Here is a 13665-nt window from a genome sequence, read left to right on the forward strand (position 1 = left end):
ACTGGTAGTGAAGCGCACCCTCTTAAGTGCGCAAGTCCTGTCCTACCATCGGCTACCTTCAGCTAGGATGTGCCGGGCACATAGCTGTAGCCCCCCTAAGGACGATTCCCATTTTCTGTTTGATTAAAGTCCCTGGGTGTCATCTCGAGACACTAGTGGAAGTCATTCAGCCTATTTGGGGGCTGGAGAGGGTGGGGGTAGGTTCTATTAGGGGTGTTTTGACATTTGACTTTGCAAGTGAAATTCCTTCCTTCCTTCCTTCGGCCGGCCTCTGCGCCATTTATTGCCCCGCAGAAGGCTCCTCTGATAGAGGGGAAGTACATGATGTTAACCGACCAGATGCTAGGTCAAATGAGATGCCTAGATTGAAATGTATTACATGGTATATCCGTGGTTTGAATGATCAGCGCAAAGCGAGATTGGTAGCCGTATATGTAGACCATCATGGGGTGGACTTATGCTTTCTGCAAGAACTACATCTAACAGAACACACGCGTGAGTGCCTGCGCTAGGTGGATAGGCGAAAAGCATACAGCGTGCTATTTGAATTATACGCGGGGTGGCCATTCTCATTAGGAAGGGACCGCACTGGCGCACACACATGGTCATATGCGACAAACAGGGATGATACGTGATGCTAGCCGGCACATTAGGGGGGCATCCCATCAGGTTGAATTCAATATACGGCCCAAATGCCGATGAGCCAGAATTCTTTGCAAAGTCTGGAGACTAGCGGACACTCTTGGTCTGGGTGCGGTTTTATGTGGAGGGGACTAGAACGTAGTAGTACTCCTAGCAAAGACAGATCAGGCGAGTCCCGCAGCACTCACCATAATATGACAGTGCAGATGCATTCTTTTATAGCTGATAACCACCTGGTGGATATTTGGCGGTCCAGGAACACAAACAGTAAACAGGGTACCTGCGTGTCCTCGGCCGGGCCCACCTGGTCAAGAATTGGCTACTAGCTGACCTCTTACAATGGCTTGGATTCCTGAGGCGGCTCACCTGCTCCGGACCCTCTGATTATTCCCCACTGTTGATCACATTGGACGTTTTGGAGTACCAGACCATAGATTTTAGCTGGAGGCTCCCACCTGGAGCTCTCCACAGACAGGGGTTCAGGGAGGCCAATAAAAGCACACTATCGAATACTTTGCGCTTAACGAGGGCACGGTCGAATCTCCCTCGACCTTATAGGAAGTGTTCAAGACTGTCATACGGGGGAATGCATCACCAAGCAGGTTGCGCTTGCTGCAAGGGGACCTTAAGCGCCCTGAAAAAGAAATACAGGTCCTGGAACTAGATTTCTTCATTACCAATAACGAGGACTACGTCAAATCAGAGAAAAATAGGCGTCTAGGAAGAGGCAGTCACATGTGAACACCATTATCTCGGAAAGGAAACTCGGGCCCAAAAATATGGAGAAGGCTACTGTGCGGGCAAGACACTGGGGGGCCTCCTTCGGTAGCCCTGGTATATATCGGAGTTATGCACATCTAAGAATGATCTTGTTGTGGGACAGGCGGCGGTTCAATCTAAAATGGTCTCCTTTTATTCATCCTTATACAGTACACAACAGGAGAAGTCCCCCTCGTGCTTTAGGGGACTTCTTTGACTCCATACAACTGTTATGGCTGGAGGATGGACATACATCCTACTTGGATGAGCCTCTCACATAGGAACAGGTGGTGAGAGTAATCCAGGCTCCGCTGGGTGACAAACCTCCAGGCCTAGATGGCCTTTTGGCAGCTATTTATAAGGAATTTGCAACATTGCTAGCTCCACACTTCATAAACATTTACGAAGAGCCCCTGGCGCTGGGAACGCTCCCTCACTCCGAGAGACAATCATTGTCACAATCTCGAAACTGAACAAAGACCCCCAGAGATGTGATTCTTATAGGCCGCTGTCTATGATTAACTTGGGCAATAAGATACTGGCTAAGCTCATTGCATCGAGATTCTTGCCGTAGATGCCACTGGTGCTAAGACCGGACCAGTGTGGCTTTGTCCCCAGCAGAGCCACCGTGCATAATTTGCGCTTACTCTTCGCCAGAATGCAGGAGGGGACCCGGCACTGCATGCAGCAGTGATTTTCCTAGACGCCACCAAAGCGTCTTATTCGCTTGAATGGCCGCAACTCTCTGCGCTTCTTGCTTGTATCAAGCTCAGTTCTAAATTCATTAAACCTATTACCCTTCTATATTCCCGCCCTCTGCACGGATCAGGGTAAACGGTGTTATATCCCCCCATTTCAAGTTTCTCACAGCGCGCGTCAGGGGTGCCCTCTGTCACCCCATTCTCTGCGCATTAGACATGGAGGCACTCGCGGCCCACTTGAGACACCAAGAGCACCACGGACTAACGTTTAATACTCGAGTGGTGATCCTTTCTTTATATGCGGATGATGTCACACTATACATAAAACACCCAGGTGAGAACTTGGATCCTCAGATTTGGTGGGCTTACAGGAATACTTATCAACTGGGCAAGATCTGTAATCTTCCCGCTGACTGAGACCACAGCAACATTTCACTCGGAATTCCCGCTGCAATGGGTGGATGGCCCGGTGAGGTACTTAGATATTTGGCTGAGTCGTAACACTGGCTAATTGCAGCGCTCCAATTATGGTTGACTAATGGATTGGCTGGACATCCGCTTAAAGGGGTGGATGGGACTGCTGGTGTCACTGACTGGCCGGCTCACCATTGCAAAAATGGTGGTCCTACCTAAATTTCTTCAGCTCTTCACTATTCTCCTTCTAACAGCAGTTTTAGGCAAAGACTGCGATCCAATATGATCTCATTGGCATGGGCTGGCAAACAACCCAGAGTCTCCTGGGAAACCCTCACATACCTTTTGGGCAGGGTGGCCTAGGCATGCCCTATTTTGACCTCGTTATTGCTGTGCTCAGGTGCAGTTTGGATTCCATTGGGTGTTCCCAACGCAGTTCATGGCGCATACCGCGTCTGAGCACGATTAAGAAACCCCGCACCAGCTGCATATGTCGCTCTACAGGGTACAGCCCCAGAAGCGGGCCAAGGTAAATACTGTGGGATGCACTGTGTGGGCGTGCCATGGGTTGCGCCATAGGGTGCAACTGGACGTACTATATGCCCCCTTTGTTTCGCTGCCCCGGGACCTCGCATTGCCCCTCTTTGCAGAGGCAGGTCCAGAGGCAGGTCCATGCGCTTAGCAGAGGAAACTTCCACTACACAAGATGAGCGATGCATTCCCAGAGGGGAACTTCATTGGGCTTCATTGGGTACGGGAAGGGGAAGAGCTGACTGCATTAGAAACCAGCATTGGCATAGCCAATAGGTCTAGCTTTTGGGACCTTATAAGTATTTAGTTATGCAGCACAATATCCTTGGTGCACCAACATTAACTGTTGCATGGTTAAACACTTATAAGGTTCCAAAGGCGAGACCTATTGGCTATGCCAATGCTTGTTGCTCTTTCTTAGCCCAACAGCAGCATATAGGAAGCGAGAAATGGTGGCACAAGGGATCAATCAGGTGGTGTCACGAAGGCGGTAAAAGGGTTCATGATGTCACTTCCGCTACCGCTGTCCTTCTGCTCAAATGACACAGGAGTAGCTACTGCTGGTGACATGTAACGAACTCCCAGACCAAATAAGTAGGTCTTAGGAAATGCACCATGAAGACATGCCCCAGATATGTGCACTCCAAAGAATTTTCTTACAGCATGCACCCTGAAGACATGCCCCAGACATTTGCGCCCCAAAGGCATGTCTTCGAACATGTTCCCTAAAAACATACCCCGGACACCCAGACCTTGGAAACATGTCTTGGAACATGCCCTCAGGACACATGCCACTGACACCCGTATCCCAAAGTTTTTTCTTGGAACATGCTTCCTGAAGATAGTCCCAGGACACAAGCACCCCAAAGACATGTCTTGTAAAATGCACCATGAACACATGCCTCGGAGACTCAGAGCCCCCCCACCCACCCCGTCACTCGCTCTGGACCTCTCTGTCCCTACGTGGCTCTCTCCGATCTCCTGCGGTCCTCTGTGCTCTCCAGCTCTGGGTGCAGTCTCAGGATGCTTGTTTCCGGTCCAGGGAAGACATGAAATGAAATGAAATGAAATGAAATGAAATGAAAAAGAAACTTAATTAAGCGCACTGTGGCCAAGCGGCTTCCTGGCGCTTGGCATGGCTTGGCAGTTCGGGCTGGACTGTTCCCATGAGGCACAGGGTCAGACTGATTTGCATATAGCCATGTCTGAACTGGGGTGGCCGAGTGAGCTAAAGAATGGTGATGGAATAAACCCAGATCAGTTGACTGGGGGTGAGTGTTTGATTTGCTCAAACGCTCCGTCCATCATCCCCTTTTGTATCGCTTTGTTCGCCCTAAGTGTGGCAGGGTATGCTCAGACGTGAGTCCCTTGCTCACTTGGCCACTGGATTCAAGATAGCCTGGCTGATGAGGATTATGAATCCGAAACCGGTCCCAGGATGCTTGTTTCCGGTCCAGGGAAGACATGGCTTGGCAGTTCGGGCTGGACTGTTCCCAAGAGGCACAGGGTCAGACTGATTTGCATATAGCCATGTCTGAACTGGGGTGGCCGAGTGAGCTAAAGAATGGTGATGGATTAAACCCAGATCAGTTGACTGGGGGTGAGTGTTTCATTTCCTCAAACGCTCCGTCCATCATCCCCTTTTGTATCGCTTTGCAGTCTCAGCTGCCTCAGCAGAGCGGGGCTGCAGCTGCCGTGGCTCCGGGAGAGGGGTGCGTGACAGAGGCGTGAGTGAGAGCAGAGCAGAAACCGAGCCAGAGTCTGAGAAACGGACGGGGGAGGGCAGATCATCTGAAAACATGTCCCCCAAGTAACCTCCCTTTAGCAGGGCCTGGACCACTCGTCAAGACAACACAGCGATATTGCATCGAATGGTAGCGTCTTCTTCTGGGAGATGGAGACGAAAATAGCAGGGAGAGCTGTAAACATAGAGGGAAGAAGAACAGGGAATGAGGGAGCAAAGGAAAGGGCTGAATGAGGGAAGTGTCAGGATAAAAGGAGAGAGAAGACAAAGAGAGGAAAGAAGGGCGACTGCAGAAATGGACTGTCGGTAAAAGTGAAAGCATTTTCCCTTGCGGGAGCGAGCAGCGTCAGGAGTGATAATTACTAACACATGGCACCAAAGCTTGCTCCCGCAAGGGAATCACCGAACGTGCATGCGTTGCCATTGAAAGTAATGCAACGCGTGCACGTTTTTAGGACGCAAAGTGAAGCGATTCCAAAAGGTCTTTGCAAGACCTAAAAATGAAATTTTCAACTACTAGCAGCATTGTGCGCATGTTTTGCCTCCTTTCCCGCTGCACCACCCACATTTCACATGCTAGAGCGCTTTCTGCGAGACCCCACCCCTGTAGATTGATCACACGTCTTTACTCTGACATGCAGCCCACAGTACCCATTTGTACCCCGGGAGCCCGGCGGGAATGGGAGGTTTCGCTGGGAGTATTGATCACGCCATAATAGTGGACTTACTACTGAGCGCAGACAAGAGCATTCGCCCCTAATTATCAGGTCCACCTTATCCATTTTAGGTATTTGAATAGGCTGTACAGGTCCCCTGAATGGCTTTACAAAATTGGTCTGAAGGAGAATGCGAGCTGCGAACAATGCAGATCTCCTGATGTGACCGTTCTTCATCTTGCCTGGGCATGCCCTGACACCCACCAATACTGGGAAACCAACTTTGAGGCAATTGAGGAGATGCTTAGCATGCGAATAGAGCAATCCCCCCCCCCCCCTAGTTGCACTGCTGGGATATGGGAAGAGCCTACCGGCGGACAGCAGGTAACTAGTTGCCATGCTTCTGCTGCTTGCCAAAAGATATGTGATGTGCTGGGTAGACGCAACATAGAGAGGACTGGCTCAGGGATTCGGCGTTCAGCCAGGGGCAGCTGTCAGACTACTGGGACCTTATGCCCACCCAGAGTCGACCCAGAGACATTTGGGAGCCACTTCAAGATTTTTTTTTTTCTTATAACTTTTATTGCATATAAACAGAACAGCATACAATCGTACCGGAGTACACATTTACAATCCTGGAGGTTTAAACCACCAATGACAAACAGTTCACACATCTTTAATGCCAACAACCCAATTTGGTCAGGCAGCGACATTTGCCCTACACATCTCTAATAGTTCTTATGAGTTGTGGCTTCATGTACCCGGCGGCTAGCATCCCCAACAGTGTCTTTGCGTACTACTGACAATAACCATTTCATTTTATGCCCACTCCTGAACGACCACTAGCAAATATGTGGTCATTTGCCCTATATTCTGTCCGTCCCGCCTCCAGTCCCTTCAGAACTCCCTTCCCCACTTGCTGTGCTTATTTCGAAAAGTAGCGTCCCCGCTTCGTGGAGGTGCATGTTGCTCCCTGACCACCGTTTTCCTATCCATGTGCTGTCTCGCTAGAGCGCGTGTCTACTTCACGTGTCTGCGCCATCTCTGCCACTTCTTCCACCCCGGCCCCACTGTATTTATGAATTATAATAATCATCCGAGGATGGAGAGAGTCAAGTACCCCCTTTAGTAAAAGAGAACTCTTCCCGATTGATGTGATGGTATGATTGCAACGTTATCACAGCCGGAGTCCCCTCACCCTCCAGGGTCTCAGGGGTTAAATTTCTAACTCTCCTGGTGCAAGGACTTGGCTCAATGCGCCCGAATTAGAAATCCAGTTGGGCTGCGATCCGTACACAACTCACTGTAAAATACTGTGTAGGAAGAATATTGTTGCCACAATCAGTTCAAGGACACAGGGGAAATCAAAACCATCTTTCGTACAGAACACACTCAAAATAGCACTAAGAAACAGGGGAACACGTTTATTTCTAAAACCCAGATCTAGCACATAAAATATGAATGTCGCCACAGAGGAGAAAATAAATGTCAGCAAAGTATGGCATCTGAACACGCTATCGCTACTTCTAAGCACTATGCTAAATTGTAGCAGACCCGATAAATAGCACACCTATAAATTGAGTTTACTATGGAGCGGACAGCACATCTTTGTGTAAAATAAATACCTGTTTATCCATTCTCTAACAGAGCTTTTGCCTGATAATGATCATCAGTGCAAGGCTGAAGGCCACTTCTCTGCACTACTCCCAGGAAAAGCTGATATCAAGGTTGGTTGTCACCGCAAACCGTCGCGGTTGTCCTAGCACAAAGCCCCTTTTACCAATGGTCAGATAAAAGGGTTTTTAGGGTATCTGATCATCAATTTGATCTCATTTATACAACAAAAACAATGCTTCCAGACACTAAAGCCTCAAGAAATCTAGACTAAACAAATAAGTTGATAAATGTGTCACTGCATTCACATGTAGATAATATGCTCCTGTAAAAAAAACAGTAGCCTAGGTAGGAAGCAGACATGAGAGAAACACTTCTGCGTGTATCAAAAAACTTGACATTTCCTATTGAAAGAAGTAAAAGATTGCAAAAGGAGGCACATAATGAAATAGAAGTGCCTTAAAATGGACTTGTCACAGTGTTCACAACCATATTAAATTAAATAAGAGCTATGGTAGAGGAAAATGAGTCAAACAGTTTATATAAATTCCAAGGTGTGTCACCTAGGGCATGCATGCACTAGGCTAAACACATTAAGTCATACTCCAAACACGCAGACACATTGGGTCAGTGATTGTTTCATCAGACATTCACTTCCACCCCAACAGTTCATTCTTGTGCCTTACCCTTCATGATAGCTTGCAGGGAAGCCACTTCCTCTTGCCACTGGTTTTTCACCTGATCGATAGCTTCCTGTTTTGTGTTTTCAGACACAGTGGCTATGGCTTTAATGTTTTCGATCTCAGCCTGTGCTTCAAACAACTGGCTTCGTAGTTGCCCCAGTTCAGATTGTGCTGCTTCGAGTGCTGCATTCTGCCTTTTTAAATCCTCTGAAACAGAAATGTTTCATTTTCATTAAATACACCACCAAATGAAAACATGTTTTTCCAAAGAAAAAGTGCTAAGTTTTAATCAATTAAAAAAATTAAGTTGTACTTTTCACAATAAATTTGCAGCAATGTAATAAATAATGGTAAACGGTTACCAAGCTAGAGAACTTGGTATAAGATGTTGCAGCAATTGAAGTTCTTTTTCTTTGCTGCTTTGATTGCGTTTGATACAACTGATACAATTTTGCATCCTAGATTTCAAGGGTACAAGTCCTGTAAGTTCAGATATGCTACCTTCCTGACAACTGCTAAAACTGATATTGTGTGCAAATCTCCCTTCCTTGTTGAAGTTAGTAACTCTTCTGAAGTGACTGAGCTGCAATAAACAACTGCTGAAATGCTGCCATGTCTAAATTATCAGGAATCCTTTCTTCTTCAACCGGATTAGTTTTCCTTATCATCATTACCTCCTCGTGATACTGATCTCATAATTAAATAGGGCACTCTCTCTTGCAAAATCAGTTACCCTCCAAACATATCGAAGACTACTTTGCCTAATCACTAACAGTATCCACAGTTCCTTATCTGAATCTAGAGAAAGAGTATGAAAACAGACCTCATCTTTTACAAGTAATTGGACTAACATTTTTGAGAACCTTCCTGTTGTTCGATAACTCCATCTAGTTACAAGCTTATCATCTCTGCTCTGTATTTCTCAATGCGGAACTGCTGTTCTCCATCTTCAAAAATTGGAAAAAATGCCTCTGATGGCAATCTAAGACTATTTGTTTTCATTGCCAAACATTTGGCAATATCTTTCAAATGAAACACTCTGTATCCATTTGTTGTCTATTGTAATGATTTTTTTTTGGGGAAAACATTTTTTCTCACATTCATTTGCTACTCCTACACCAATCTTTCCAATAAAAAGCACCCCTCTTTTTATGTCTCGCCTGAGCCAGTGCTGCTTTGAAAGACATTTAGAAAGCGGGTTTTCAAAGTGCTACCACAGGCATTTTGGTGGCCTCAAGCTTGCGCGCTCACAAGCAGTCACGCGCACAGCCGCCATCTGTCTTTCCCCCTGTCAGGGGTCATTCAGTGCATTGCGATCGCGATGCACTTTCACTTTCGCCAAGTACTTTCACTTTCACGGTGCGCGCGTGTGCATACAAATTGCTTCATTTTTTGGATGGCATTCATATTACGGCCGCCTTATCTTTCCTTTCAGTCGTTGCTTCTATATTTCTGCCTATCCCCCTCCCTCGTCGCGATAGCGGCCGCCTTATCTTTCCTTTCCGTCGCTGCTTCTATATTTCTGGCTATCCCCTTCTCTCCTCGCGATAGGAGCCCTCCCCCCACCCTCCGAGGACAAACGCAGCTGTGGGTTTCTTGGTACACGTAGGAGAGCTGACACCCAGACCCTCTCAAAAGTGTAGCTGACTCGAAACCACCACCAGTATGGCTGCACTTGAATGCTCCTACTTGGAAGTGACTCAAGAAAATAGCAACGGAAGATGAATGCGTAGTTCGGACGATTGGTATGCTACTGCTAGTCCATACAGCAAGCAGATTTGTCCGTGGAGGAAGAAAGAAAGCGGATGCGTTTGTTGGGCTGTTATTTTATATTCCACATGTGCATTTAAAGCATGCATATAATTTCAAAATAGCACAGTCCATCGGCCAATCATTTTGCTTATTTTGTTTTTATTCCATAAAACAAAAAAATCATGCTTTGCAAGATCCGCTTTAATGTACAGCTTGTTCTTATTATCTCTCTCCTACTGCCTGATTTTTCTCACCCTCTTCTCACCCGCTCTTAGTACCCCTCAGTCATCCTCGTTCTCCTGAACAGTCTTTAGATCTCCCACCCACTTCCTTCACTTGTTGAGCCTGCCTCACCCTCACCCTCACTTGCAGCTTCTCTGCGTTTGCTGCCCTCTCGTCACCAACTGGGTGGAATTTCGCTCTTTCCCCCGCTCTCTTCTACTTCCCTTGCTACCGACATCCTTCAATTCCTTATTCCTCTTTTCCAATCTCGCCGACGGCTTTTCCTTCTCTACCTCCCACCACTCTAACCACTATCCCCTTCACTCATTCCATTAACATTGTTCCCACCTTTAGCCCCTGCAGTGTGTGTGCGTGTGTGTCTGAAACAGTTTATCTCAGTGTACACTGTGCTAGGACGTGTTTGTATGTGACGACGTGGGTGTATGCAAGTATATCTGTAGAGTTGTGTTGAAAACCCATCCCTGCATGTGTGCATTGAAAGTGTGTGTGTATCTGTTGTGTATGCATTCAAAGGAAATCGTGTGTGAATATTCTATGTAATGTGTAAGTGTGTGTTGACAGATGTTTGTGTAGGCATTCAAGAATACATTTGTATGTGTTTTTGTGAATGATAATCTTTTTGTGGTGGTGTTATCTACATGCAAAGACGAAGTTGGGTGTTTTCATTTGAATGTATCTTTTGCTTTGTGTGTGTATCATGCCTGTGTGTGTGTGTGTGTGTGTGTGTGTGTAGCATATAGGACGATTCATCTGTTCAATTATGTTGTCTCACCTATATTTATGTAGCATGCATCTGAAGTTGTGGTCTGTCTTGACTGACCATTTCTCCAATGCTTTTGCATATTGTGTTGACCGCAGTTGATTTTGTGCAAGTTGTTGTGTCTAATGCAATGTGTGTTTTATCAGGTACTAATATCTGGGGCTATGGGAGAAACTGAAAGCCATTAGTCGTCCATTGTGTGAGGTGAATTTGGGGTTGCAACCTGCATAGGAGGAATAGTACACCACCCAGCGACCCCGCAATTATTCTCAACGCTTGATAAATACTGTTAATGAAACTGATGGAGCGAGATTTAGAAATATATTTATTTCAGCTCGCAAAGTTAAACTTCCATAATCAATAATAATAATGTGTGCAGTGAAGAATACTAACCAACCTAGAATAAACTTGCAGATCAACACACGTGGGAAACTAATATATGTGCTCATACATGTGCATTATGTGCAAAGTGCTTGCATGTGAGAAATAATAAAATAATCAGTGTCTATCGTGATGTCAGAATTAAATGTGGCTGTTTAAATAATGGCATGTGCTTATTTATATGTGCTCATGTTTTGTCTTTCGTTTTAAATGTTGCACAAGTCTGTTTTGTTGCTTTATTTGCTTCTGCTAGGTAATATAGATTAATGGGTTAATAAATTAGCAAAGGTGGGTGGGTAACAGAATGACTTCTAATTCTTGCATTAATTATTCTTTTGTGTTTGTTTATATACTAGTTGCAAAGAAAGAGGCTTGAGGCCTAGTACGTCTTATTGTGCAGTTGGCAAAATCCTGCTCAGTGAAAGCAAGAGCCCAGTGTGGAAAGTTTCTGCTGTGTTTGAAAAAGTAAGAAAAATACAAACTTGATTGAATAAATGAACTTTTCGTGCCTTGGTCGGCTTGACCAAAGTCAGGAACCGGCAGAGAGAGTGACAAGCTAAGGAAGTCACGGACCAGTATTTTAAAATGTTGCAAGCTGAAGGAAGCTACGTGACACGAGAATAAGGGACAATAGACTAAGAAAGAGTCGGAACTGGGCTTCGAAAATGTGCTGATCTAATGTGGTCTGTCACTTGACAGCCAATCAGCGTTTAGCTCAAATGAGAAAAGTATACTTTTACTTAGATTAGTTAGTTAGGAAAGGTATAAAAACTGACCTCTTTGGAAGGAGGGCGCTTCTCGCTTTCCAAATCCAGATGGGCGTGACATGCTGGCGGACTTCTTCTGGAGCACGTAAGATTTGTCAGGGCTAAAAGACTTTATAAAATAATTTAAGTATAGTGCGTTTTAGACAGGGAAATAGGGTTTAGGTGATGGAAAACTGTTTATCCTTCTTTAAAAATGCTATTTGATTTTGCTTGAAAACTGTTTAACTAATTCGTAAATTCCTTAAATCATGCTGCTTAAATAAAAAGATTCTAATAAAATGCACTTTTCTTTGAATAAATAGTTAATAAATACGTTTTTTGAAAACACAAGCTGGCCTTGTCATTTAAAGAACTTGGTTACCATCAGCTGATCTTATCGCCTGTGTGGCTTAATTAAATGAAAAATTATAAAACTATGGTAAAGTCGGCATACTACAGTTATATATAAATGTATATATAGTTTGTGAATAAGATTTATTAATTAGGCCACATGATTCAGTTGCTCAAAATATGTCATGATTAATCTATGGGCCTTGTGAATGATTTATGATTAATAGTGAATTTTGTAGAGTTGGGTAGTGTAGCTATGACATATTTCCTATAGGGCGCTGGATCAATTTCCTTGGTAGCAGAGGATATGGTTGCTATGGTAACCGTTATGCTATATGGTAATTACATAGGATCGATGTTTAACATGTGTTAAGTTTGTTCAAACTGTTATATGTAGTCGAAAGGATTTTTCTAGCAGTCTGAAAATTCCTAGCTTGCCGCGGCATTTGAGTGGTGTAATGAGAAGTGAAGTTACACAGTGCATTTGTTCTGTTTCAAAATAGTGGTATTGTTATCACTAGTGTTGTGGGCGTGCAACACAAATTTAGGGATTTTAGGTGTGCTAGGTAAATTGTATAGTGAGGATTGTCTATGAAATCGTAGCATTTGAGTATAGGGACAAAGAGCCTGTTTAAAACTCACTGTGAAAAGAGTAGTAGAATTTATCTAAACTTGAGTGAAGGGTAAGATAGCGTCGTCTATTCTTACTGGCAAATGTGGGTTTCTATGGCTGGTTAAAGTCCTGCCAAGATTTCATGCATGTGTGGTTAGGGAAACTTTCCGATTGAAAGTGTGTGAATGATTTTGTAATTCTGTTCGAGTCAAACTTTGAATTGCTACTTTATGTGCATTCAGAGCGAAACAAGTTCATTATTACCTGATTGAGGGGTAGAGTAGTCATACTTTATCAACGAATGTATATTCTGTGAGAATAGCGTCGTCTATTCCACGCAAAACAATAATTGTATGATAGTGAAGGCGGTCACTTTATTAGCGAAACAGACAAATGGTTTGTTCTTTATGTTGTCATTAATTGAAATTCATTGAAAAAGTTTTCTTAAAATGGCGCTGTAAAAAGTTTTTGTGAAGGAGGGGTGAGCGCTAAGAGTGAGACACGAGAAGCTGCAGCGGCTGTGTACGTCACAGGTTCGCGCTGTGATTGGTTAACATACGTCACAGCTAGCACACTGATTGGTTCACGTGATTCTGACGAGCTGTTAGCTGATTGGCTCTTCTGAAAAAATAGCAATTCTATTGGTTGAGTAAGGTGGTGACGTAGCTTAACCTGATTGGCTTGTTGGTGTGTTTCGCGCCCGGATTGGCTGAATTAGCTGAACAACTAGGAAACATTTACAATCATCCCAAATTAAACGAATTTGATTAAAACATGAGTTATTATTACAAAAAAGAGGAGAAGAAGCTTACATTGCTTCAGAAATTAAAAAATATACTTTCACCTGATAAGAAAATTATGACTCGAGGTGGAAAGTTACTTCATAAGTACAAAACACCTGCAGCTTATATGGAAGGTGAATATGGTTATCATACTTGCCTTTGGTTTGATGTATGGATGGACTATACCAAAAATGACGGTGTTTTAGCTTGGCCGGAAGATGGCTCATTTAATATGAGAATTTTAAAAGATTTGAGAGAAAAGATGATGGCTCTTGTGCCGAGACCTAGACCTA

The 13665-nt window shown here is 44.6% G+C and overlaps 1 protein-coding gene across 2 annotated transcripts in view; it reads right to left on the reverse strand.

Annotated features, from left to right (window-relative positions):
• Positions 1 to 13665, reverse strand: part of RABEP1 (rabaptin, RAB GTPase binding effector protein 1) — a 919122-nt gene that overhangs the window by 652280 nt on the left and 253177 nt on the right. For both annotated transcript variants that reach the window (XM_078679701.1, XM_078679700.1), the window contains exon 3: positions 7748 to 7951. In XM_078679701.1, coding sequence (XP_078535827.1) covers positions 7748 to 7951 — 204 coding nt within the window. The remainder of the gene's footprint in view (positions 1 to 7747; positions 7952 to 13665) is intronic.

The sequence above is a fragment of the Lissotriton helveticus genome, chromosome 3_1 (assembly GCF_964261635.1).
Source record: "Lissotriton helveticus chromosome 3_1, aLisHel1.1, whole genome shotgun sequence".
Lineage (NCBI taxonomy): Eukaryota > Metazoa > Chordata > Amphibia > Caudata > Salamandridae > Lissotriton > Lissotriton helveticus.